The sequence below is a fragment of the Myxocyprinus asiaticus genome, chromosome 25, assembly GCF_019703515.2.
Source record: "Myxocyprinus asiaticus isolate MX2 ecotype Aquarium Trade chromosome 25, UBuf_Myxa_2, whole genome shotgun sequence".
Taxonomy (NCBI): Eukaryota; Metazoa; Chordata; class Actinopteri; order Cypriniformes; family Catostomidae; genus Myxocyprinus; species Myxocyprinus asiaticus.
In genome coordinates, this window is record NC_059368.1 from 29444723 (window position 1) to 29472230 (window position 27508).

Genomic DNA, 27508 nt, shown 5'->3' on the forward strand with positions numbered 1-27508 from the left:
TTTGTCAAAGTTAAACCACTGGCATGCGAGTGTACACCTCTCGCGCGTAAAACCACCTCCATCACTTCCCTTAGTCAATAGGCAATATGACGTTAGTGTTTTCGTTAAGAACGTCCACGATGAATTCTGCGTAACTTTAAGGGCGTTTCCAAACGGCATTTTTTACGCCCTTGAAGGGCACTTTGGGAAGGGGACGCCACTCGAAGAGTCGTTCCAAACGAAAGTAAGAAGGCTTATTTTTTTTATTTATTTTTTTCCACAAATGGCCCTTTTACAAGACATTTAGTGAAGGGTACATTCAAACTGAAATGCCATGCTCTCTTTAGAGAGTCCACATTAAGAGCTTTGAAGTGAGTAGGGCATAGGGGTGATCACTTTCGACTGGATTTCGCACAAAGTTTCATTACCTATTCGGCGTCAACGGGTGTTGCTAACCTAGACACGCTCGCAAGTCGCAACAGTACCTTATGGCAGTTGCAACAAGTATCCATACTGTAAATGTCCCGTAAACGCGCGGGGTCTAACCGTGCGCTTTCACTGTATTTCATCCGCTGTCGCTTGTGCTGAGGATTTCATTAAGGCTGCGCGTGGTTCCTTAAAACCGAGATCGGTGACTACATAATTCATACCGGGGGAGTGACTTACTGCCCGTGCTCTTCCCGCCTGTATAAAGGCTGAAGTTCCCCTTAAACTCACTTACAGATGGAGAGACCCGATCGTTCAGTTCGTAGCCTAGTCAAACCGACGTGACAGCAGCGTAACCCAGTGTCCACACTGAGAGAAAGTCGGAACGCTGATATCTTCACATGGCATACGCAGAGAGCACTTTAGACGTTTAATCATACAGTAGATCTGACGCCGAGCACAGTTTCTCCAGGCATCTCTCTCCTGTGGGTGTGTGTGTGTGTGTGTGTCCGTTCAGCCCCTCGGCTCCATGACGGGACTGTGTGCGCTCTGTCTGACCGCGCTGCTCGCAGCATTCGCCCGGCTGGCCGACAGCGTCAGCCCCGTGGTCCACTGCGAGCCGTGTGACGACGGGGCGCGTGTGCTGTGTACGCCGCTGCCCCTGAACTGCGAGCAGGTAAAGGAACCAGGCTGCGGGTGCTGCATGACGTGCGCGCTGAGCGAGGACGAGGCGTGCGGAGTGTACACAAGACGCTGCGGTACCGGGTTGAGCTGTCAACAGCGCCCAGGGGAGAGCAAACCACTGCAGGCTCTGCTGGAGGGACGGGGAGTGTGCGCAAAAGCGCCGAACAAAACTACGGTGCGTCCGCAGGTAGTACACGGTAAGTGCGCACGGCTTGTGTGGGGATCATGGAAATGTTTAATAATAGCAATCACTCCGATTTCCCAACAAGCGTTTTCCACACTGTCCGGGCATAGACATTCAGCATGGAAACACAGTTTGACTGTGCGCTACAACCACTATATGCCATTTGCGTTGCTTTAAATACATTTAGCGCGCATGTGTTTAACAATCTCCAGACGGTGCTTACTAGGTTACCTGCATGACACAGCGACCTCTGATACTATTATGCAGCCGTCATGAAGTCCAGCCACCGTGAGACAGCCCCACACTACCACCGTTGTTCTCTTCTGCTCGAGGCTCTGCTACAGCGGACTAAGATAGAGCGCGCCCAGAGATGGAGAGAGAAACCGCTCCGTGTATATGTGTGTGCGCACTAAAATTTGGCCTCACCAACCCAATCGTTAAGAATGCCACATTCGTTTATATTTAGTCCATGCAGAAGAGAGGAGATCACCGTTTTGTGAATGATGCTCTCTCTGCTGTTTACTGGCTCAGGGACTCCTAAACTGTCCATTGAGAATGTGCAGCTAGCTTAGAAATAATTGCCATTGATTCCCAAAGCGTTCTTGTGGGTTTTCAGCATTACTGAAATAGATTATAGACTGAGCACCACCTGTGCCTAAGCATTCATTGTGCATCTGTTAAAATACTATTAAGGAATCTGCACCTAGGCCAGTACATTCATCCAAGTGAATTGTTGGCTATGGGCATACACACGCATATACTTGGCTGTCTAAATGGGGACATACCATAGACTTCTGTTGGTTTTCTAAGTTAATTATAATTACAATAGACTAAGCCTAGCTCTAATAGAAAACATACTTTTTTTGTTTTGTTTGTTTGTTTGTTTATGGGTTGTTTGGAATGTCTCTAAAGGGAGACATTTTCAGATTTAGTTCACTTGTCCCCAAACTATAGTAACACTGACAAAAAAGATGTGTTAGATTTACTTAAAATATATATGTAGCATTTTGGCATTACGCTTTAAGTTAATTTAACTTATGGTCATTTTATATCACCACAACTAGACAACTTTTTTTTAGATATACACATATATATCAGTTCATTCAACTTTATTTACTTAAATTATGTCACACGAATTAGATTTAGCAACTAATAGCAATTTTTTTTTTTTTTAATTAACATTTATATCAGTGTTTCTACTTAATATATTTTGCTCTGAAGAAAATAATAACTGAGACCAGGCATTCAGCTTGATTCTCCAAAGAAGTGCACATAAAGCTGCACTTCAGCTATGCATATTCATATGCAAATGGGAAAATGACATGGATTGCACAGAAAACAACATCAATAATACCAAAAACAGCTATAATCTCTATTACGTCTCAATAAAAGCTAAATAAATGCCCACATAAGTTCCTTTTGACCAAACATGCTTAAATTATTCAAGCTCAAGGGCTTATGGGTATTACCCATAACCTCAGTTCTGTACTTGATTGCTTGAGTTAGTAGTACTAAAAAACTAAAAAAAAAAAAAGAATTTCAGGGAACTCACAATTATTAATTTAGTTTATGCATCACTCTATTTTCACCTTAAAAAGGATATTTTGCATTATGCACATTAATGAAAATAAAGTAAAGCTAAAAATGTTATGAATATGTACATTTCTGAGTAGAAGCCATTTATTTTTATTTGTTATGGTTGTTGAGCCAAAAAAAAAAAAAAAAATTATCAGTGTGTGTGTTTATATATATATATATATATAAACACACACACACACACACACACACACTAAAAGCAAAAAGTAGTGGCATTCTCAATCATAGCTGACGTCAAGCCTGCCCAAGTTAATTTCTTTTACCCTCTCTAGTTATTTGAAAGAGCCACAGTAGTGTGTTGAAGCAATCAACCGTGATATTGTCACACATACAAAGGCTATTGTTAGGCCCTAGAGTCACTTTTAAAAAGCAGTTAGGGGGCGCCAGGCATTTTACAGTAGTGCTTTACCTCATGTTTTCTCCCTCAGCTGCCCTTTCATTTGAGCCCATGCTTTTTTTTTCAGTGCTTCTCTCCCATCATACCAGACTTTATGGTAATTACACACTCTGGCCAACCAGAGAGCAGGGCTCCATTGCCGTGGCATGCATGGCTCCACCCCATGGCTCTGCCACACATGAATAATGATATTTTTGCAGGGCATGATTGGTTTGGTAGCAGTGTGGCCCAGCTTGGTTCTGGGTGGGAACGGTGGCATGAAGAGAGCGCTATGAAGATCATGAGGTTATGAGTTATGACGTTGTTTGTGCGTGTGCAGTTATATACTTAATCGTGCGGATTTCTCAGAAGAGGTGGGTTTGTTCTCGTCTCGGGCTGTGGCGACTTAATTCACCTGCCCATATCCCCCTATTGGCAAAAGCGGGGAGCTGCAACGACCCCACACGTTAAAAAAAGCCACACATCCCTTTCTTCCTCCCTGCATCCTTTTTAACTTCTCATTCGCACTCATGCCAGAATGTTAAATTGTTTGCTCGTTTGGTATTAAACAAATACGTGAGGTTGAGTGATTTCAAAACAGGCAACTAGGTGCTGGGAAAAGCCATAAAAAGTTATAAAAGTTTACTTTGGGGTTAAATGTTGATGTTTTCCAAGTTCCTGAATTGGATGGCCCTATATTCACTTCCTCCGGCCTGGATTTGTTTATGTGTGTGGGACCGAGGGTCATGCTGGGGAAACAGGCATCAACATGTTCTACACATTGTTAGCCATCATTAAATGCCGTCATTACAATTACTTACCTTGTTCAAGTTGCTGTTGTTGTTGTTGCTGTTGTTGTTGTTGTTGATGATGTTGTTATGTCATGACCAACAAAGGCATGGTTTAATTCTGGTTTGGAGTGCAACTGCTATGGTTACAGAGGAGTATTTGGTGTGCCACAAGTACGCACAACACACACACACACTCACACACACACATAGAAAATCTGTTTTCACTTAGAGGAATAGTTCACCCAAAGATGAAAATTCTCTCATCATTTACTCTCAGCTCTGTAAGCCCATACAATGCAAGTGAATGGTGACCAGAACTTTGAAGTGCAGCATAAAAGTAATCCAGTAGTTAAATCCATGTCTGCAAAAGAGATAGGTGTGAGTGAGAAACAGATCAATATTTAAGAGCTTTTTTTACTATAAAACTCCACTTTAACTTTCACGTCCACGTGTTTTTGGCAATTCACATACTTTGTGCATATCGCCACCTACTGGGCAGGGAAGTAAATATACAGTAAATAAGGACTTAAATATTGATCTGTTTCTTGTCCAGACCTATCATATCGCTTCTGAAGACATGGATTAACCACTGGAGTAGTATGGATTACTTTTATGCTGCTTTATGTGCTTTTTAGAGTTTCAAAGTTTAGCAACCATTCACTTGCATTGAATGGACCTACAGAGCCAAGATATTCTTCTAAAAATCTTTGTTTGTGTTCTGCAGAAGAAATAAATCATACATTGGAATGGCACAAAGGTGAGTAAATGATAAGAAAATTTTCATTTTTGGGTGAACTACCCTTTTAACTCTTCCTCTCTGCTTAACTCTGTCCTATTCAAATTATTCTATCGGACTCTAGTTCTTGAACAGTCATCCATCTCTTGATGTCAGTCCTGTCCTACCACGCTCTCCCTTCCCATCTTTTTTTCTCACTTTCTGTCTTTAATGGCCTGTTTTGTTTCTCTTTCTAAATATCTCTTTCTCGTATGCTCCAGCTGTTTATTAGTCTCTCGTTTCTGCGAGGACTCTGCTTTGTTTTGTACTGCTAGAGAGGGAATATATATTCAACAGACAAGAGTTGTAAAACCCCAAGAAGACAGCATATTTAAACATTGCCGTAATTCATCTTCCCCCAGCACTCTCGCCTGGCGTTTGTCGAAGCTGACAAATGCACTCCTCGCTGGACCCTTTAACATTCGTTTTTGCTCGCATTTGAGAAATGACCACGCAGTTAGTGAAAACAGAGATTAGAGTGCAATTTGGGACATCATGTCTATAAATAGTAGCTCAAAGGCACTTATAAAGGAGTGATGAAGTTATCCTGCAAAATAAGTGCCCATTGGATTGCTGTCTGCTTATTATAGGCAGAAGTTTTCTTCTTAAAATGACATGCAAGTGGATATATTTTGTCAGGGAGAATTAATCTAACAGTAGTACCAGTACCGAGCACCAACTCAATTCGATACCCGTGTGCTCTGTAAATGACACACGACTGCTTTCAAATGCTCACACACAAATTTGACATATTTGGGGGAAAAATTAATGCACAATGAATCAAATTAAAATTGTGATATGTCCTAGTGTGTGTGGATTGTTTTTATTTGTATTTTTTTATTTTTTTATCTTTTTATCCCCTTTTCTCCCAATTTGTAATGCCCAATTTCCACTACTTAGTAGGTCCTCGTGGTGGCGCGGTTACTCACCTCAATCCAGGTGGTGGAGGACAAGCCTTAGTTGTCTCCACTTCTGAGACAGTCAATCTGCGCATCTTATCATGTGGCTCGATGTGCATGACACCTCGGAGACTCACAGCACGTGGAGGCTCATTCTACTCTCTGCGATCCATACACAACTTACCACATTGAGAGCGAGAACCCCTAATCGCGACCACGAGGAGGTTACCCCATGTGACTCTACCCTCCCAATTTGGTTGCTTAGGAGACCTGGCTGGAGTCACTCAGCATGCCCTGGATTCGAACTCGCGACTCCAGGGGTGGTATTCAGCATCAATACTTGCTGAGCTACCCAGGCCCCATGTCCTAGTGTGATTATTAAACTGCAAAAGACTGCAGTCTTAGTCTGCATGAGCAGCATGCTTTAAAGTGAATGTGTGAATCCGACCGCTCATAACTTCAAACTCCACAGAAACATGCGCACTGTGTGTTATATGAGATGTCAAATCAGAGCACTCATCCACTGTGCAGCGCACAGCACATTCAAACTATATTTTATATAAATAAATCACAGCATTTGTTTACTTAAACACTTAAGCGATGCATACTTAATTGAGAAATACTTGAAGGACACATGCATTTGTTTTAATTTCTTATTTACATTGAAATGTAACTTTAAATAGCACATTATCATATTAGCATATTTTTTCTGTGTATCGATATTGGTATCGAAAACCGTGAAACTTCACTGGCATCGGTACAGACTACTGAAATTTTGGTATCGTGACAACACTAGTGCTGACTATTATTAACTTTTAAGCACAGGAAGCTATATTCATGCAAAAACGCTCTCCAAGAAGTCTCTCAGTTAATTTGAGAAATGCGTCTCCCATCAAAAACACCACCACTAAAAACAGTAATATTAGAAGTCCACCCCACTTATCAACTACTCAGTTGTTGGACGATTAGTCAATCAGTCGACCACCATGGCATATCCATTTTCTAAAGCCATATGGCAGCTTTGTGTGAGGAACAGACCCAAATTGAATTTGTTAGTTACTGCAAATGTTGCCTTTTGCATTAGCTTCCAAATCCCATTCTTGTTTCTACACATTAAAATCTTGCATTCACGAAGCTTGACAGTCACCGGTCACCAGTGGTGATTTCTCAGGGCCAGCAAAGCCTTCTCTACTGGCGTAACATGCATCCTTTCATTCTCATTGACCTTTTTGCCTATGTATTTTCAATCGCTTTCCACTCCTAATTCATCTACAAACAAATAGCAAAAACAAAAAAATGCATCCAATCAGAATTTATTCCTTAATGCTTACAAGCAAAGTGTGACAACTGTTTCACAAATCGCATGCCCGAAGCCGAGCTCCTTAGCCGAAGCAGCATGCAAATCTGAGCTCCACCCCGTCAGGCCTTCAGAATTTCCACAGAATCCCACAACACTGCAGTGAATAGGCATCTAAACTCAGATTTTCAGATTCATCAGCCAATCAGATTTATTTATTTGTTCTTGTGGGTGTGGTCTTTAGGATATGTCCCAGTCCAGGCCTTCTAGCTGGCCTTGAGTGACGCAATCACGCTTTAAGTGATGTATGTAATTTGAAAGCGAAAAGCGCAAGATCTTGCTGACGAGTTGGCTGTCATCACTGCTGTTATTGCCGTTGAGAAAGAGATCCTTATAGATTTAAAAACCTAAGATTTTCTACATGATCATGCAATTGATTAATTAAACAGGAAAGGAGGACTGATTTTCACTTCAAGCAAATTGGTAAGTGCTTTTTGCACTTATAGCAACATCAGGAGTTTTCTAAGTGTAAATTAGGCTGCTTGAGCATTCAGTGTCGGATCAAGTTTTGAAAAGTAACCGTGTACCCTGATGAAACCAAATTTAAATCGCAAATATTATTAGAGAGCTTTTTCTTGGTATTAGACCTCATTGGTTCTGGCTTTCGTGCATGGACGTGTTTTTAAAATTTAAATTGGTATTATTAGTTGACTGCCACGTAATGTATGATTACGGTGTCTTATTCATTGTGAAACTGTGTTTTCTTAATGGCATGAATCGCACTGAAGGCCTTGACTTAAAATACGTGGGCCGCGGCTACTGGTCATCATCCATTTTCATTGTATGAAAAGAGCAGCGTGGACATTCTTCTTGAGAACTCCTTTTGGGTTCCACTTAAAACAAATCATACTTTTTTCGAGCAACATGAGGATGAGTGGGTGATGACAGAATATTAATTTCTGGGTCAACTATTTCTTTAATGGAGCTGGAAGTTAAGAATACAAGTCCAGTATTAAGACATCAAGTGCAATTAAAAGGATAGGTCACACAAAGGAGATGTCAGGCAGAATGTAAGCCTCAGTCACAACTCCTTTTCATTGTATCTTTTCTATACAACAATAGTGAATGGTGACTGAGGCTACAAATGAACTAGTGATACAGCTCTAATACAGTTATTTAGTTGGATATAAGAGGGGTTCATGTATTTGGTATTCTGGTTATTACCAGATTTAAACCACATTTGAATTGAATAGAGTTTCTGAGCACCCACAGCAATGTCTTCAGTTGGGCACCATGAGGCACCATGTTGGTTAGACCATACTCCCGGACCATGTTAGTGAAGGCAGGCAATCGTTTCGTCCTGCAGCCGTATTTGGTTTCTGGGTTTCGGGTCAGGTGGTCTGTCCTCCGCCTGCAACCATTCTAACTCAGGCCACTATAAATACTCCTCCACTTCCCCATCCCCCCCTTTCTATATCTCTTTCTCTCCTGTTGCATTTTTCTCAGTCTCTCTCACATAAGCTTGTAGACTTTTAGTTGATGAGGCATTCATCTTATGGCTCATGTTTGCTTGTAAAACAGATATCAGACAGCACAAAAAGCTGAAAAAGCCTTTTCTGAGGGACAGAGTCCCTCACTAAACCTCATTCAATTTGGTCAATGGGATAAGAAAAATAAACTTTATTCAAGAAATATTCTCTGAAAACATGTCTTAATATTTCTCGCAATTTTGCTTGTTATATGTTAACATTAGTTAATACATTATAACTTGAATAAACAATGAGCACTTGTATTTTTATTAATGAACAATAACCAAGATTAATAAATGCTGTAAAAAATAGTTAGTTTATGATTTCCCTTGTGTCAGTTCCAATCAATCAATAGATTTGACCAACACTTTTTGTTTTCAAGGTTTTTCCTTTTAAAATGTATGCAAAGTTGAGTAAATCTAGCATAAAATTAGTGTTTGTTGCACTTTATATACACTCAGTGACCACTTTATTAGGTACACCTGTTCACCTACTTATTCATGCGATTTTCTAATCAGCCAATCGTGTGGCAGCAGTGCAATGCATATAATCAAGCAGATAAGGGTCAGGAGCTTCAGTTAATGTTCACATCAACCATCAGGATGAGGAAAAAATGTGATTTCAGTGGTTTGACTATTTCTTTAACTGCTGATCTCCTGGGATTTTCACGCGCAACAGTCCCTAGAGTGTAAAGAGAATTGTACCAAAAATAAAAAAACATCAAGTGAGTGGCAGTTCTGCAGACAGAAACGCCTTATTGATGATAGAAGTCAACAGAGAATGGCCAGACTGCCTTAAGCTGACAGAATGGCTACAATAACCCCGATAACCCCGCTGTACAATTGTAGTGAGCAGAATAGTATCTCAGATTCTCGACGTGTTGTGAGCTGAGCATCTGTGTACCTCGAGAATCGAGATTCATCAGACCAGGCTATGTTTTTCCAGTCTTTAGCTGTCCAGTTTTGGTGACCCTGTGCCCACTGCAGCCCCAGCTTTCTGTTCTTGGCTGACAGAAGAGGAACCCAACGTGGTCTTTACTGTTGTAGCCCATCCACCTCGATGTTCGACATGTTGTGCATTCTGAGATGCTATTTTGCTCACTACAATTGGTTATCTGAGTTACCATAGCCTTTCTTTCAGCTTGAACCAGTCTGGCCATTCTCCGTTGACCTCTCTCATCAACAAGGCATTTCCGTCCACAAAAATGTCTCTCACTGGATCTTTTTAATTTTTGGCACCATTCTACGTAAACTCTAGAGATTGTTGTATGTGAAAATCCCAGGAGATCAGCAGTTACAGAAATACTCAAACCAGCCCGTCTGGCACCAACAATCATGCCATGGTAGATATCACTGAAATCACATTTTTCCCCATTCTGATGGTTGATGTGAACATTAACTGAAGCTCCTGACCCATATATGCATGAGTTTATGCATTGCACTGCTGCCACACAATTGGCTGATTAGATAATGGCATCAATAAGTAGGTGTACATGTGTATCTAAGAAAGTGGTCACTGAGTGCATTTTGTGTACACCTGACTTGCTATTAAATTGTATTATGTTTATCTGCATTTATATCAGCCAAGATATCGGTTTTGGCATCAGCCATTGAAAAACTCATATCGGTTGACCACTAGCATTAATTAAAGTTAACAAATAGAATCTTAATTTAAAGTGTTACTAATGTTTCTAGACTATCTTTTAGATATTTTTACTGGAAAGTGAGATTAAAAAAAACCCTGATTAGGAAAATGTTTTTTTTTTTTTTTTTTTTTTGCAGTCTACAGGTGTATTCATACACCCTCATCTCATCCTCTCTTATGATTCAGATAACCCTGAGGAGGAAGGAGAGGAACCTATCTCCAATGGTACCAAGGCAACAGGCACAGAAGGGGCCGAGACGTTCCAGCAGACTACATTTGTATCCGGGGACACACAAGGGGCGCCAAAGATAGTGCACACAAAACTGGGGGTGATCCAAAAGGAACAAACCAAAAAAACCCAGAGCTATAAATTCGAGCAAGTTTCCAGCGTGGTCCATACAGATATTCACAACTTTAGTCTGGAGTCGAAGAGAGAGACTGAGTATGTAAGTACTTGTTGTACTTCCGTCATGTGCTGGAGGACATTATGTACTATTCCCATTCTATTTTTTTGTGTCTCACGTCTCTTGATGTGCTTGTATGTAGAGTTTTTATTTTTTTTTAATGAAATTTTGCATGTGTTGTGTGTGTGTTTGTACAGGGCCCATGTCGCCGGGAGATGGAGAGTGTTCTGAAGATTTTTAAGATCTCAAACGTGCTGAACCCAAGAGGCTTCCGCATTCCAAACTGTGACCAAAGGGGGTTCTACAAGAAAAAACAGGTAATTAGCTTTAAGCCAGGTTACTTGACTTGCCTTTTGCAGATGCTTTTTATATAAAGTAACCTGCATTTCACCAATTACAGCGTCTATCCCCCATGTGGCTAAGTACCTTGCTCAAGGGGAAAACAGAGGTCGTATTTTTAGGTCATCACTTACTGGGGATAAAACGTGAAACCTTTTGTGTTATCAGCCCAGATCCTCAAACCATTATTCCAACACAACCCTTTTAAAAGATGAGAAGTAACTGTCATGGCAACTGTCAAAACAGTATTAGAAAAGTGTCTGTGTATATGTACAATGGGGGAAACTGGGTGGGGGCCTTTTTGTACAGTATGTACATGCTGGCACACGAAAGTATGTGTTGTTTCCTCAATTGACAGGGTGCATCAGTGAGTCTGAACAAGAGAGGAAGTTGGCGGGGGCAAATGGAATTCATGGAAATTTGTGAGTCACCCACAAACCCCCTATTAAGAGTATGAGCCAAAGGGCCTGTCTGAATAGCCCTAATGAGTTTGGGTTAATTTGGGGTAGACAGATTATCCGTTGGTTTTTCAGAATGGAAAACATTTTGTACTGATACCACAGCGATCCGGAAGGTCTAATTGTCTTCATGAATCAGATTTTATGCAATATTTATTTGATACTGGGTGACATCGAGAGCTGTGTTTTGAAACGGATTTGAACAAAAGGGGAGAATTTAGAGTCAATGTAAAACACATGCTGAAGCTGCAGGGTGTAGAAGCTACCTCTGTACTGTAGTTGTCTGTGTAAGAGTGGACTAACTGATAAACACACAAAAATACATCACATACAGTATACCCGCACACATGTTTAGATGGCATGTGGGTCTATTGAACATATGGGTCCATTCGAGGTACTGGGGTCTTTAGGATGGAAAAAACGGCTGGGCTCTAGGGCTGGGATCTCTGATTAGAGTGAAAGTGATGTTAGATTCAGGTCCGATATTTCAAGAAGGGCATTCAGCAAAGCCTCAAGGTGAGAGTCGAGGGTTTTGCAGATAGTTTGCATGAGATTATAAGGGAGATGTAAGGGCTTCACAGAAATGAATAAAGAAGCATTGGGGAACTGTGGTTCCGTACCTGGTCTTATAGAATCATGTTACTTTAGCTAAAACTGTAGCTATAGTTACTATAACAACAACTTTCATTCCCTTTCACACAAATCAAGAGTTAAATGGCATAAACACTTACTGTACTTCTCGCCTTGTTCCTCACACAATGCTCTGACATTTAAACATTTTTCTATAGCGCAAGGAGACAAATTTTAATGTTTTCATTACACAAGGGGTCCCCAAGGGAGGCCCACGGCCAGAAAACGGCCCTCCAAAATGTTTCGACCGGCCCGCACTGGAAGCGCAAGACTGCTTTGGTGGCTTTTCATGCCTGTAAGACTGACTGTAGCGTGAGCCAATAGCATTCGAGTGCGGGCTGTTAAGGATCATTGGTTTCACCCGCTGAACGAATATGCCTCTTTTCTGAAGTTCGATTCGGTCCTTTGAGTCTGCACAAGATGAGATGTCTCATTCAGGAACAAACTGAACGTACTGGTACACTTGTTCACGAATGAAATGCATGAATCAGTCATCATTAACAAGGATCTGCTGAACGATTAATCGAGTGGAGGAGGCAAGCCGTTTGTTCAATTCCACAATCTCGTTCAACAATGGGCTGGATGAATTATGAATAAAATGAAGTTATAAACAACTTATTACAATGGCACACATACTTTATTGAAACTCATAAATGTTTTTCAGGCTAGCATTGTCTTTTTTTTTTTTTTTTTTGTATAGCTTCAGCTTGATAAAAAGTCATGCTCAGCAGTTCACAATATGATAGATATGCTTTTGTTGTTGACACTCTGCATTGCTGAAGTCTCTAAGTAGAACTGTAGACACGCAAATTTTAATAAACGATAATTAGACTTAATAATTGCCGATCAGCAATAACTCTGCTTTTTCCTAGTTCAAAGTGTAAAAGACGGTCATTTGGTCCCATCTACTGGTGCAAAAGCGTAATTTGCAGAAATGTTCAATGAACGAATCAGAGAACTAATCTGAACTAATATTTTGGTGAACAGATTCAATAGAGTACCTATTACAAGTTCTTTAAGCCAATAGGTGGATCCATTGATGTAAGATGAAGTAGGCTAAAATGTAACATTTCACACAGATTTCTAGTTTTTTTTTTTTTTTTTTTGCCCTACAATAGAAAAACAAAGTTGAAATGACTGGACAGTCCAAAGCAACCAATATTTTCTGTCCTCTCCATACCCTCCTTTATGTGAGTAGTTAGGCTGCAAGACATGGGGTGCATCTCAATCAGCTCCCTAGTTCAGTAGTCAGGGCACTGACCAGGTAGTTGGCCAGTTCTTGGGCTGTCCCCGAAATCCTTCCAGTGCACTATAATGTTCGCTCCCTAAAAATATATAGAATGCACCATAAAAACCAGGGGGCATCGTTGCTCATTATGTTCTCTTACCAAAAATGCCTTCATGTCTTCTGGAGTCTCTCAAGTCTTTAGAAGTCGAGCACATCTTTTAACCATAATGTGCATGAAAGGGAAACAAGTGGTAGCTTAAAAAATACTAATTTCTTTATTTGTCTTCCATAATAACACTGTACGTTATAATATGTACAATGAAAATTCAAAATAATGTTATTTATTCAGCGATGTTGCTAATGATTAATACCAGCTGCGTTCAAAAGTGAAACCTCGTAATTGTGTTCATTTGGATCAACACCCTTACCAGTGCCTGAATTTGTGTTCACGATATACTGATTCACGACATAGGGAGCTAAGAAGCGAGTTGAGACACACCCCTGAACTTGGTGTATCAGAAAAAAGGAGACCAGGATTGAGAAACCCTGCCATTCAGGTAAATGGGGTACAAACCTAAAAAAAATTTAATAAAAAAGTCAATTAATTAACTAATCATCGTGCATAAGTTGATTTTATAGCACCGGCAACAAGCTGTATACATGAGTGCAAAAAATCAGCTCCATCCTCTCCTGTACAGCCTGATTTGTTTGGTAAGCTCAAACTCCTTTGCTTGGATCTCTGCTTGCGGTAGAGAAACATCTGCAGGACAGGCTGGGTCCACACATGAGACTGTCCCTAATGAAGATCAAGCCGATCAGATTCCAACTGAAATCGCTTTGCCTACATCTGGAAGCCCTTTTCCACCGACATGGTTCGGGTTCCTGGGCAGGTGCGAATTCTCGAACTGTTCCCCACATTTCCATTCCAGAAAAGGCTGTTCCAGGGCTGAAAACCTGGTAAGGAGTATTTCTTCGCTCTATAACAACAATACAAAAAAATTAAAAAACACAAAATGATCAGACATAAAAGCATTCAGGTAACACGATGAAACAAGTGCTCTACTTGCAATATGGTAATTAAAAAGATCTGAGATAAACTAGAGAGATCGCAAAGGAAAAAAATACTCTATGAGAATGAAGATACAGCACGAAATGATGCATGCTGCCTTCAATCGGACAAATGACCAAATCATAAACAAATTGAAAAACACTTAAGGGAGTACAGGGACCATAAGAAGGACACAGGCAAAAGTGACAGTGGACAGAGCAACGATGTTTTGTACTCAGACACCGACCAGTCTGCTAAGTAACCGGGGCATTGAATTCAGCCAGTAACACTCGTGATAAACAGTGAATCGCTGGTGTCCTCTGCAGCTGATCTCAGTAAGTTGTTATATTTGCCAACTTTGTTAGCTTTTCTTACTGTTGTAATCTTATTTTGTGCATTGTTTTGTACTGTAAGGGGATTTTTGACCAGTTACTCAATACGTTTGGAAGATCGCGGCTATCTGTTAAGGAAAACGGTGGGATTCTCAATCAATAATATTATATGCTATGGCAAAAATCCAAATATAACCATCTGCTACACCAATGTTAATAATGATTCCACTGTAACAGTTTACAGAACTTAGCTAGTTAAGCCATAGTTCATACAATATAATGTAATTACATTACCTGTCATCTTTAGCTTAGATGTCGTCTCTGACAATCTTGTTGAGCAATGTAATAATGATGGATTGCATTAATACGTATGTTCAAATATGTCCTCAAAAACAAGAGTAAAAGCTGTATACAAACACACTGTGGTGCGCCATGTTTGTTTATGTTTGATGTAGTCACGTGAAACTACCACTTAGACAGTAACCCGTTATGTCACCGTTTGGCTCTCAGGTCAGTGGAAAAGTGTGGCCGGTTTATGATAGGCTCCAGATTGCCCTGGTTGTGAACCAGCCGAGCGCAGGCTCGGCACGAGAACCATTTCAATTTCGGTGGAAAAGGGCTATGGGAGGTTTGAACTGTAGCCCGAGTCACGGTCGACCCTGAGATTGCAATCATTTTTATTTCGGCATCAAAAACAAATATGCACAAGCCCTTTGCATACATACTCTCATAAGTGAACTATAGATGTCCTGGGTGCCTGGGGGTCCCTACACTCCACAGAATAAGCCCTGTAATGGGACCGTTTGTGTATGTATGTGGGGGTATTTGTGTCTGAAGGCCATTCCCGGGGAGAGCAGAGTCCAATCCAGGCTAAATTCAGCCTTGAATATATGAATTGGCTCAGTGTGTTAGTGGAGGCCAGTGCCACTCCCTCCTCCCAGGCCAGACTCCTCTCTCACCCAGGTTTCAGTACTCCTGCACTGGGCTGGAGCTTTGCTTTTCCCCCTGATCTGCTGGCTCTTCCAGGGCCAGAAGTCCACTTAAGCTGAATGGGGTCTCCATGATGCTGGATGAGAGATGAGAAGAGAATGCCAGAAATTCTGAGAATGATCCAGAGATCCAAACACGAACACATATGAACAAACATACAGTACTTACACACAAATAGACTCCCCCACCCCACACACATAGATACTTATTTACATTACATAAAGATTTAGGCTGTTGCACTCTCAACAACCTTTCCTGACTGTCAATTGCATCTCTTTCAGATTGGATGCCCAAAAATTAGAATTGATACAATGAAAGTGAATGGTGACTGAGGCTGTCATTCTGTCTAAATTCTCCTTTTGTGCTCCATTGAAGAAAGTCAAATGGATTTCAAACAACATGAGTGTATAAATTATGACAATTTAATTTATTGGTGATGCATCTACATGCATACAAGCTGTTTTTGTAGTTTCTGAGATTGCTGTTACACCAAAATTACTATATAAAGATCATGTACTCTCAGGGCAGCGACGTCTACACCAAACTACATGCTACCTAACAGACACAAACAGACATACACACATCGTTCATAGTCTGGCAAAGAAAACAACCACTGTTCTTATTTACATGCAGTTGTTGCATTCACATATTGTGTGTGTGTGTGTGTGTGTGTGTTTTATGAGTCTGTGTTTACCCTCTGGCTGCTTTTAATGCCCTTCCGCCTTCCTGCTGCCCATAAGGGCATCATTATGGGCCAGTGCTGACTGAGGGTTGCTTTGTGACATATACATACACAGTTACACAAACACACACATGCTCTCTTTCTCCTTCTCTCACATAAACATACACACTCACACAGGTCCGTTGTGTTACAGTCTCCAAATGTCACCACGCTGACAGGGGTGTGCCCTATCCCTTGAATATATATCTCGGAGATACAAACTCACACACGTGCACACACACTCATGCGGTAATCAATCATCAGTTAAGCTGCTCTGTGTTTTTAATGGATGTATCGTAATGTGTAACCAGAGGTGGAAAGTAACGAATTATAGCTACTCTCGTTACAGAACTTGAGGACATTTTTCAATTTTTTTGTACTTTAAGTATAAATAAATAATAGTACTTGAGTTGATTAAAAAGTATTCAACTTTGCTACAGTTATTTTTCACCACAATTACAAAGTACAAAAAAAAAAAATATTTCTGAATTTTTGGGATGTTTTTTGGGAAGAAGAAAACGGCAAATTATAAGTGCTAAATCTGTTTATAAGCTAAAACACGCTGTGCGTGGCACGACGGAAGCCTGCAGGGCACAGCATTATTAGCACAGCAGCTTGCATAAACTGCTGCCGGGGTTCTCTCTTCTCTAGCTTCTTCAAGACTTTCTGCCCTATCACTGTACAAGAACTGTAATTCTGTGATTTTCTGCATATTTCATTTTATTCTGGAAAGGAGTCGTTCATTCAGGTACGAGGGAACCGTCTGAACATGTTTAACCGCTGATCAAACTTCACTTGTTTTCAAGGTAGGCAATGTTTTTACTGTGTCAAACATTAACACAATGTAGTTTGACATACAGTATATGTGGGATTATCTGGTTTACTTGCTACTATATGTCTAAAACAAACTTTTTAAATACCTTAGAAAGATATAATGCCAGTAGTGTCAGAAATTAATGGGGACTCGGGGCAAAAATTCCACCGAAATTGACAAAAATATCAACGAAATTCAAAATATGGGGGGAAAGAAATGCCCACGCAAGGAGTTCCTGTTTTATTAACAATATCTGATATAGTTACAATTACATACATTGCAATCTTTATTTTGACTTCACTGAACATTATTTTTTTTCCCGCCGTACCGTTCCTCGCATCATTGCGTGCACAGACGGGCTCTCCACTTCTATCAATCCGCATCAGTTCAGTACTGTACTCCCGCATTAAATTCTGTAACCATTCGCCCCTCTTGTTCAAAATAAACTGTTCTAGCGGGTAACACTCTCGCTCACAGTGCTGCACTGTACTTCCCTGCCCTGTGCTGCTGTTTATCTGTCTGAAAAGCCTCACCCGCTAGAGGTCAAAAGTGCACAAGGGATGGATGCTATATAAAGAAGGTATGAGAAATAACAAAACAACATAACCAAAAGCTACAATTTACTTAATGATAATATCTCAATATGTTAAATAACCATAATGTTAATTAAGACTTTATTACAACTGTAATACAATAATACATATTCAGAACAACCACTTTCAGTGTTTGAATCAATCAATCATATCTCTCACTAAACACTGTGTGAAATTTTTATTTTTGCCTTATTTTATTCAGTTGGTATGATAACAGTTTGCTTAATATTCTCCATTATTCCGTATCTGGATAATTGCTGCAATATCATAGAGGATACATTTCTTCCTCTATGATATTACATTTATTACTTTTGCAAAGTTAACTTAAACATACGTGAATTAGAATAAACCTGAAATAAGAAGTTTCAGTCACAATGCACATTATGTAGTTTAGAGACAATTTAGAGACTTTTAGAATGTTACAAATGGCTATTTCTATTTAAATAAATGTATTCTTAATTTTCTGTTTGTCCAAGAATCCTCTTGCAGCAATGCAGGTCTTTGGCGTTTAGAAGCTGCTAGTTTAGGACCTGTGAGGAGTCTGTTTCTCAAACTAGAGACTGATTTAATTGTCTTTTTGTTGTGCATCTGGCTGTCCACTTCCCTCTCTATCCTGGTTAGAGATTCTTTTTTCAAAACAGTAATGCATGGAATAGCCTTCATCTCTCTAAAAAAATAGACTTCAGGAGAAAATAGAATTTCAGGAGAAATGTTTCTTTTTTCCTATTTTTAAAACCAAAATTTGACTTTCATGTGTAAAGCAACTTGTAAGAACTCAATATCTCAGCAAAGGGGGTGGGGTGTGTGTGTGTGTGGGGGTGGGGGGGACACTGTATTGTGATTTCTGCGTGGTAGCACACCATTTCCAATTGTTCCAATAATAAGAAAATTTTCTTGAATACCAAATTAGCACTTTAGAATGCTTTTGTAAGGAATAGGTGACACAGTATATTTTGCCATCACGGGTAGTATTTATTTTTTATCAATTTAATGCATCCTTGGTGAAAGGAAGCATCAAGTTCTTTCAAGAACAAAAATGTCTTTGTGTTCTAAAAATGGAAGCGTATATACGATATATAATATAATTTTCATAAAGTAACTTGTAACGTAATTACTTGAGTAGTTTTTTGGCAAACTACTTATTTACTCTTACTTGAGTCATGATATTTCTCAGTACTTCTACTTGTTCTCAACTGAATTATTTCTTCAGTAGCAGTACTTAAGTAAAAAAACATCAGTACTCTTTCCACCACTGTGTGTAACATACTTGACTGTCGGGCCCTATTGGATGCTGGTTAGAGGTCTACACCATGTCCTAACTAGGTGCAAAGTAATTTGTCTGTCCGCACTGAAAGTGAAAACATTGTGTGAAATGAGACTATCACAGCCAATCAGAACATTTGATGACTACTTATGTAACATGGTTATTCGGAGCAGGATTTCGGACCAACGAGATTTCACTGTGGGCGGGGCTACTCACAAAAATAGAAACCCTGTGACCAACAAAATTACGTTCATCGCTTGTTAGCAACGGCTGGTTAGGACAAAAACCTAGAGTTACATTGAAGGGACAGCTTTTATTGCTTGGTTAGAACCCAATGTTACAATAAAATACATAGCTTTTGTCATTTGTCATCCCACTTACATTAGAAAGTAAGCATCTCTTGCCTCTAAACAGTCTGAATAAAACTTTCCCTTTACGCACTGCAGCTCGGCACCAAACAGTTCCCTGCAGGGCTTAATTTGTGCCAGAACAAGCCAAATCCAGATCCGGCTCCTCCACAGTTAGATCCAGCACCAGTTTTAGTGGATCTCCCGACTCATATGCCACTGAAAGAAATTTATGCTAAGACCTAACAGTGTAATTTCAATTACTTGCAATATTTCCATTAAAAAAGTGCAATGTAATACAAAGTAGTGCTGTTTTTTGCAACGTGATCGCAGAGGAACTCGACACGTTGCTAGTACCAAATGTGCCGGTACCTTGACATCAACCCCATTCTGCTGAGTTATTGACAAGCAGCATCTTCCATCAGAAAGCTTTCCCTCAATTAAAATGTCTCTACCTTTTCCTGTGGTGCGACTGTTAGCATGTTTTGCGAGCAGCCTGAGTGACACGGTTCATGTCAACTACAAAAATAACTCCCTTTTGGTGCCACTCTGTGGACATTTTGCTTGGAAACTGGAGCTCACAAGTGTCCATATGTTCAACAACACTCCCAACTTTGGGCACTGGGGGCAATGCTTCGAATTTCAGTGAGCACAGACCAATTTCAGCAGCAGAACTTTCAACCTACTGTTGTCGAATTCACAGAGTGATCAGTCTGTTTTTAATAATTTTGTAGTCTGTCACTTCTTATCATGGCTCATATACATGCAAGTAAGCTGTTCATTGAGTTCCTCTCACGAGCCCATCTCACCCATGTTTTTCAAATTCACGAAGGTGAGAATCTAACTTGCTAGTGGTAATATAAATTTATGCTAATTTCTTTAATGATCCAAGATATTAGGAAACTCACCACCCATGTAGTAACGCTTTGTTGACGCACCTTCAGTGTACACTACAAGTGAGTGGCATGACGTCTTTTTTCCGGGACATCATAATTTACAACTTAAGTGTTTCCTGTGCACTAATCTTATTCTTATCTCAGACACAGACATGAGCTCAAAACCAAACTATTAAAAAGTCTTTTAAAAGAGATATGTTACTTATTTAGGCAAATATTTGACATAGCAAAGAGATGAAGTGGGTGCAGAGCAAGAGACAATTGAAATTGAAAGGATGAGTGTAACATTTAAAGCAGCCCCTTTTAGAGGCCAGGTTTAATTCCCAGACTGCTCTTGTTCTGCTTGAGGTATTTTAATTTGGTACTCTTTCAATAAAACCGTGTTTGATCTCTCTTTCACTGATCTCTCTGACTCATCTACTTCCTCTCACAATGTGTTTATCTTTCCTCTCTCTCTCTCTCTCTCTCTCTCTCTCTCTCTCTCTCTCTCTCTCTCTCTTTCTTTCTTTCTCTCTCTTTTTCTTTTCTTTCTTTCTCTCTCTCTTTGTCTCTCTCTATTTCTTTCTTTCTTTCTCTCTCTCTCTCTCTCTCTCTCTCTCTCTCTCTCTCTCTCTCTCTCTCTCTCTCTCTCTTCTCCTTTCCCTTGTGACTGAGGGAATAGATTTTTACTAATGAATGTACCACCCTAGAATATGTGTATGTGTGTGTGTTTGTTTGTGTGTGTATGAGTGTGTTTGTTTTGCCTGTGTAGTATAATAAGCTCCAGATGACTTTGAGTGGATGCCAGTTTCCTAAAATAGGCTTAGAAGCTCTTTAACAGTCCATGGCAAATATTTTAGCTTGGCTAAATTTACCTTCTCACTTTTAACTGTTTTTATGAACACAAAAATCACAATTTCTTCAGCAACAGGCGGACCGTGACTTTTAAGCCTCTCGTACCTGCTAAACTAAGGGGGTATTTACACTTTGTCACTTCATTTGTTTTAATGATCATGATCATGGGAAGACCAAGTGTAAAAGCTCTCCAAGACTCATTTGGGGCAGATACAAATCTGTTCAATCAAACCACCTCAGGAGGATACTCACTCATACAGGATGCGACTCAGCCAAGTGTAAATTTATCTTGCTGTTCAGGCCACATACATAAAATTTGCTCAGAACTACATTAGCATACAGAAGTTTGGTCGCCCAAAGCCTATTTTACTGCAATTGTTGAAGCAAATTTAACTGCCGCATCCGTTTTTATGAAGCAAAATTTCACTGCCCAACATTAGCATTATCATGAAAATGAACTTTATTATATTTGCATGTAGCGTTGGAATAGTAGATTTATAGTAATTTTGTGGAGAAACATTTATGTGGTCAAGTGTAAATGGAATGTCTGCAGTAATAGTACAATTCGATAATAACTTTTACAAGTTGTCAAAACTTGCATGTAAAGAAAGTACACACTCCAGATCATTTTACAGTACTGTGTATGTTAAATGCCCCCAAACCACTGAAGACAGTTGTTTAAATAAATATTCCGGGTTCAATACATGTTAAGCTCTATCAACAGTATTTGTGGCATAATGTTGAGAACAAAAAATATTAGTCGTGTCCCACCTTTTCCAAAAAAAAAACAATGGAAGTGAATGGGGCCAATTTTTGGAGGGTTTAAAAGCAGAAATATGAAGCTTATAATTTTATAAAAGCACAAACATTAATTCTTCTGTTAAAACTTGTTATTTTGTGTTATTGTTTGAGTTGTAAAGTTGTTTAAATCACCGTTTTTATGGTCGTTTTAGGGTTTTAGGGTTTGCAGCGTTATGTCGTCATGGTAACGCAGTGGTAAAATTGGATATAACTTTACACCGAAAAGGTTAGTGATTTTATCACAATAAAACCATGTTAACAGATTGTTTACGTCTTGTTGCTATACTTTGAGGATTTTAATGTTAACGGATTGGCCCCTTTCACTTCTATTTTGAGTCGCTGTCATCCAGAATTTTGCTTTATTTAAAGAAAAGGAGGGACGAGTTGAAAGTAATTTTTGTGTTAATCAACAGTAAGCCACTAATGCTGTCGATTGAACTTAACTTGTACTGAACCCAGAATATTCCTTTTAATGCATTGGTTTTTATATTTCTCAAACACACTCACTGTGAATGGCAGTCATGAATTCTTCCAACTTAGATGTGATGTTTGACTTGCACATGTCTCCGACTCACTGCTAAAAGACTGAGAAACAGACAGTGGGAGGAATAACTATATAGTCAAACAAGATAAGAAATGTCCAAAGGCATTGTTTTCATATCAACATTAAGATTCTAAAATAAAATGTACATGAATGCATAAAGAAAAGTGTATATCTTAGTTAAAACTGAGTTTTAACCATTTTTAACCATTTTTCCCTTCACTAGTTCATTTTAAACAGTCCTGCAGTATGAAAAAGAATTTTCAAAAGTACAAATATTTCATGTTTCTCATTTTTAGTTCATAAAATGTTGCATGCATGTTCTGAAATTCTGAAAGAATGAGCAAAATGCTGTTTAAAATAGCTTTAAATAGAGTATAGCATGTTACACTGCAGGACATGACAACTTCCCAAGTTTTGGATGTAAACTAATAATAAGCTCATTTTACGGTTCCACTGGTCATAACATGCATTATGTATATTTTAAAACTAGTTCATAAGGCATTAATGTTAACAAATAAAAATTGATTTTAAAAATTTACTAGTTGGCTATATGTTGAAATTAACATTAAAGGTGTTATATGTAATATTTTTACTGTACTAAATCATAAAATGACCATAATATGTTATTAGAGAATTAGGAAACATGCTAAGTTGAAATACTGGCTTCTCCGATAACAGTGCTACAGCCAGTATATTCTACTTTGAAGTTTCCATTACCTCCGGAATTTCTGTTTATGTTTTGGCCTGTGTGATCCCGCCCACTGTCCACTCACCAATAGTATTTCGACACCGCCGGTTGCCAGATCTGAACAAGTTTGCAGGCAAACAACACTGCGTGCTGCAGTCATGGAAGCCTGCCAACGAACTGGATCAGAGATAACAGATTCTACCCGGCCTAAAAAGCCTCGCCATCTGTCTAAAAACCACCATGACCAGAGGCGTAGTAAAACAAGGATAAATACTGGAGATGCCTTTGGAAGATGGAGACAGCTTAAAGCCCAGAAATCCTTTAAAACATTCTGGCAACCCACATGAGCTTGAGTCTGGGGTGGGGCAGACAACTCTCCAATATTTTGAATTTGGACTGCAGTACCCATTTCAAACCCTTGTTGTCAATCTTACATATAGCACCTTTAACCAAAATTGTTTATAAGTCCTGTAAAATAATTGTTCATGTTATGTAGCAAACTAATATGAACAAATACAACCTTATTGTAGTGTTACCAAAATGTTTTAAATAATGGTTGTAAAGTGTGAACTCATCAGTACATGATAAAATAAAAAAAATCTTGTATGTAATATATTACTCCAGAACCTGATTACTAAAGGGATAGTTCACACAAAAATTTAAATTCTCATTATTTACTCACCCTCATGATATCCCAGGTGTGTATGACTTTTTATCTTCACCAGAACACATTTGAAGAAAAATAGAAAATATCTCAGCTCAGTAGGTCCTTAAAATTCAAGTGGATGGTGATCTGATATTTGAAGCTCCAAAAATCACAGACAATCAGCATACAAATCATCGATACACCTAAATTAATGTCTTCTAAAGTGACACAATCATTTTTGGTGTGAAAAAAAAAAAAAAAATAATAATATCAATATTTAAGTACTTTTTAATTATAAACCATCGCTTCCGGTAAACTTCACGAGAGGGCGGAGTTCACGTGGTCTCTCGTGTGACGCATTCGCGTTGGCATGTTACGGACGTAATTTCACCTTCTTCTCTCGATCGAGACATCCAAGATAAGCACACAAATGCACCATTGTGAGTAAACAAACATATACAAATACAGATCTAAACCAAAACCAACAAAGCTTCTGTACAGCGCTCCTCCTACTCAGTTGTAAACAGTGCTGCTCTTCCGGGTATGTCGCATGTGTGTCAGTTCTTGCATGAACATGCCAATGCGATTAAATCACACACACATACCGCTGCCGAATGGAAGCAATAACTTAGAGTTCAACTTAGAATTAAAAAGTTCTTAAGGGGATCATGTCGCTTTATAACAGTGGTTTTCTCTCCCCTCTTTGAAAAATTTAAGAGCCTATTTATTTATATGAGCCCATTATATTTATTATCCCATTTATTTCCTAATTTTAAACATCATTCAAACAGAACATACATTACACAGGAGGAAAACTTAATAATTTGCAAAACTTAATAATGACATATAATCACAGGTAAGACCATGGATGGCTCTTCGTTACCTCTCATTTACCTCTCTACACTGACCTGGTTAGGTCAGTGTAGCTAGTCTTAATAATAATAATAATAATTATTATTATTATTATTATTATAATATAGCATTTATGAAGAAAAGAAAATAGTAGCCGAAACACATTTAGAAATTTTAACTACAACTGCCACTGTTGTTATAAAAATGAGGTCTAATAGATTATTTAACATGAATTTTTTTTTTCAAAATATGCAGTTACTTTTATTACTGTAAAATTGTGGAAAAATTTTGTAAAGGTGAAGATATGTAATGGGATGTGTTTTTTGGCACAGGTACAGTGTTGCTCTTTTCCTCCTCATTGCAGTTTAGCATATCGGGACTGCCTACTTTTTGAGAGGTTTTACTTCCTCCATAGGTCTGCGTGCCGCAATATCAAAGGGAGCCCGGTTGTTGCGTGCACGTGCCAGAGATCAGAGCAGATCATTAGTGCGAGCAGGTTCCGTTACATTCTCACAAAAGCTTTCATCGCACCACGAAAATTTCGCAGTGCACACGAGAAGCCCTTAGCTGAACGCGAGATTACCGTGGCATTGTTCTCTCCCTGCCATCCACACTTGTGACTTGTGACCCACTTTTGGGTCGCGACCCACCAGTTAAGAAACACTGCTTTAGAAGACATTCATTTAACCACTAGAGTCGTATGGATGACATTTATGCTGACTGTCTGTGTTTTTTGGAGCGTCAAAAGAGAAATCGCCATCCACATGCATTTTAAGGATCTACTGGGCTAAGATATTTTTCTATTTTTCTTCAAATGTGTTCTGGTGAAGAAAGACAGTCATACATATCTGGGATATCATGAGGGTGAGTAAATGATGAGAGGATTTTCATTTTTGGGTGAACTAACCCTTTAAGATACACACACACTCGCTCTCTCTATTCCTTATATACTTCACCTTGAATCCCCTTTGACATTCTTTTACCCCAATCCTCCTTTTTCTCTCCCTCTGTCTCTCTTTCTCTCCTCTCTCTGGCTGTAGTACCCGTGTTACTCTCTCTCACATAAGTGCGATGCGATGATAAATGTGTGTTTATGGCACTGCCTTTTCCATTTGGAGGATGTTTTCTGTTTTGCATATACCTGTTCCAAATATCATATGGTTATGCATTTCTCCCCCTGTCTCACCCACTCTCCCCACAGTGCAGTCCATCCAAGGGACGCAGAAGAGGTTACTGCTGGTGCGTGGACAAGTATGGACAGCCTCTACCCGGCTTCGATGGCAAGGAGAAAGGCCAAGTCCACTGCTATCACCTGGAGAAGAAGTGAGGGGGAGAGCGAGATAGAGTGGTGAAAACAGGGGGAGAAAGAGGGATGTTTCCCCTGAAGAACTGCATGAATACAACATCAATGGTGTGGGGAGATTTTTCAAGGTGCTGTCCCAAAGCTGACCTCCACACTTGTATGCTGAGGCACAGACTCATGTGACTTTACACTTTACACTTCAGGGGAGTGGGGAGAAAGAGAGAGTGTGATCTGTACTATTTGTGTTTTTCTGTTTGGACTGTTTCCCAAGAGGGAAGTGTGAACATAGTCGAACGTACAAGCAAAATTCAACTCGCAAACAAAATCCAGCCCTCGGTAACACCGTGTAAGTCCGAGCTTATGTCCTCTTACGTATTTGAGGGATGTTTTTGTACTCATGCTGTGCGCATTTGAGTGTGTATAGGTAGCCAGCCCTCTCTCTCTCCTGCTACAGTGTGTTTTTCTCTCTGCCATAACAATCAGCAGCTCTCTCTTAGTCCCACTTCCTGTTTCTGCCATCCTGGTGTAGCGTCGTTTAAACTGGGCATGCTCAGTGGCACTAGGCAGCTCTTGCCAGCGACTCCATCTGAAGCACAAGCACTTCATGCACTTTGGCCCCTCATTGAATACATACTCCAGCCTTTTACTATAGCCTTGGCATGCAAACAAACATAGTTAAATTCAAATAATAGTTCAAAAAGTTGATCTATAGAGAAATTCAACCATTAAGAACTGAATTTGTAAACTATTAAATACCAGGATTATTTTTAAGTTCAATGCGAATATCTTCTTTCTGTTCCATTATTTTGCATCTACCGTATATATTTGTTTGAAAATTTTTGATTTATACCCAAGTAATGCATCTAAGAGCTGGCAGCTTGTGTAGTTCTTATGTCCTACTGGTCTTATATTCAGTTAGTGGGACTGAGTCGTGGCTTGGATTGATATGGGCCCTAAAATTTATCCACAAGGGCATTATCTCACCAGACTTTCAAAACATTGTAAGCACTTTGAACATAAGATTGATACTCCAGATGCTGAATATGGCCATCATTGTCTTTCACATTTCAAGGCCTTTGCTGAAAGCATGTATCGCTATGTATTTTTTATGGGTTTGAATGTAACCGTAACGCTACAGTGCCCTGAATTAACGCTGCAAAATCATTGTAGTCTGAAGCTACTTTCCAGGCAGGTTTTGATATCAGTGCCTTAATGAAACCCGTGCTACAGTCCAACATGGCTTCCGTGTTAGACAACTGATTTGAATTACATGGCTTGTGGTGTTGTCTCGAAACTGACCTCCTGAGAAAGACTTGAAAAATAGATTGTGTCAGAGAGGTAGCCCACATATTAGCATAGCATCAGCTAAAAGCTCAACCCCTTCCCAAATAACTAAAACAAAACAAACAAAAAAGAGACTAAACAAAATGTTTGGTGCTAATTATCTGACTTGATTATGGGGAAAGAGCATGAAAGACTGTTTAGCTATTTGCCCCTTCTTTAACTTGTACTTGTGTTTTATTTTATATATATATATATATATATATATATATATATATATATATATATATATATATATATCGATCAGCCACAGCA

At 39.4% G+C, this 27508-nt stretch overlaps 1 protein-coding gene across 2 annotated transcripts; it reads left to right on the top strand.

Annotated features, from left to right (window-relative positions):
* Positions 1 to 701: 701 nt before the first annotated feature.
* Positions 702 to 27508, top strand: igfbp3 (insulin-like growth factor binding protein 3). Of its 2 annotated transcripts, none has more exons than XM_051655814.1 (4): positions 702 to 1286; positions 10367 to 10626; positions 10782 to 10898; positions 25807 to 27508. In XM_051655814.1, exons 1-4 carry the CDS (start codon positions 935 to 937, stop codon positions 25951 to 25953), a joined length of 876 nt encoding a protein of 291 aa, XP_051511774.1. In that variant the 5' UTR covers positions 702 to 934; the 3' UTR covers positions 25954 to 27508. The 2 variants fall into 2 exon arrangements, with proteins under 2 accessions (XP_051511774.1, XP_051511775.1); XM_051655815.1 differs by having other exon boundaries at positions 10782 to 10901; positions 25811 to 27507.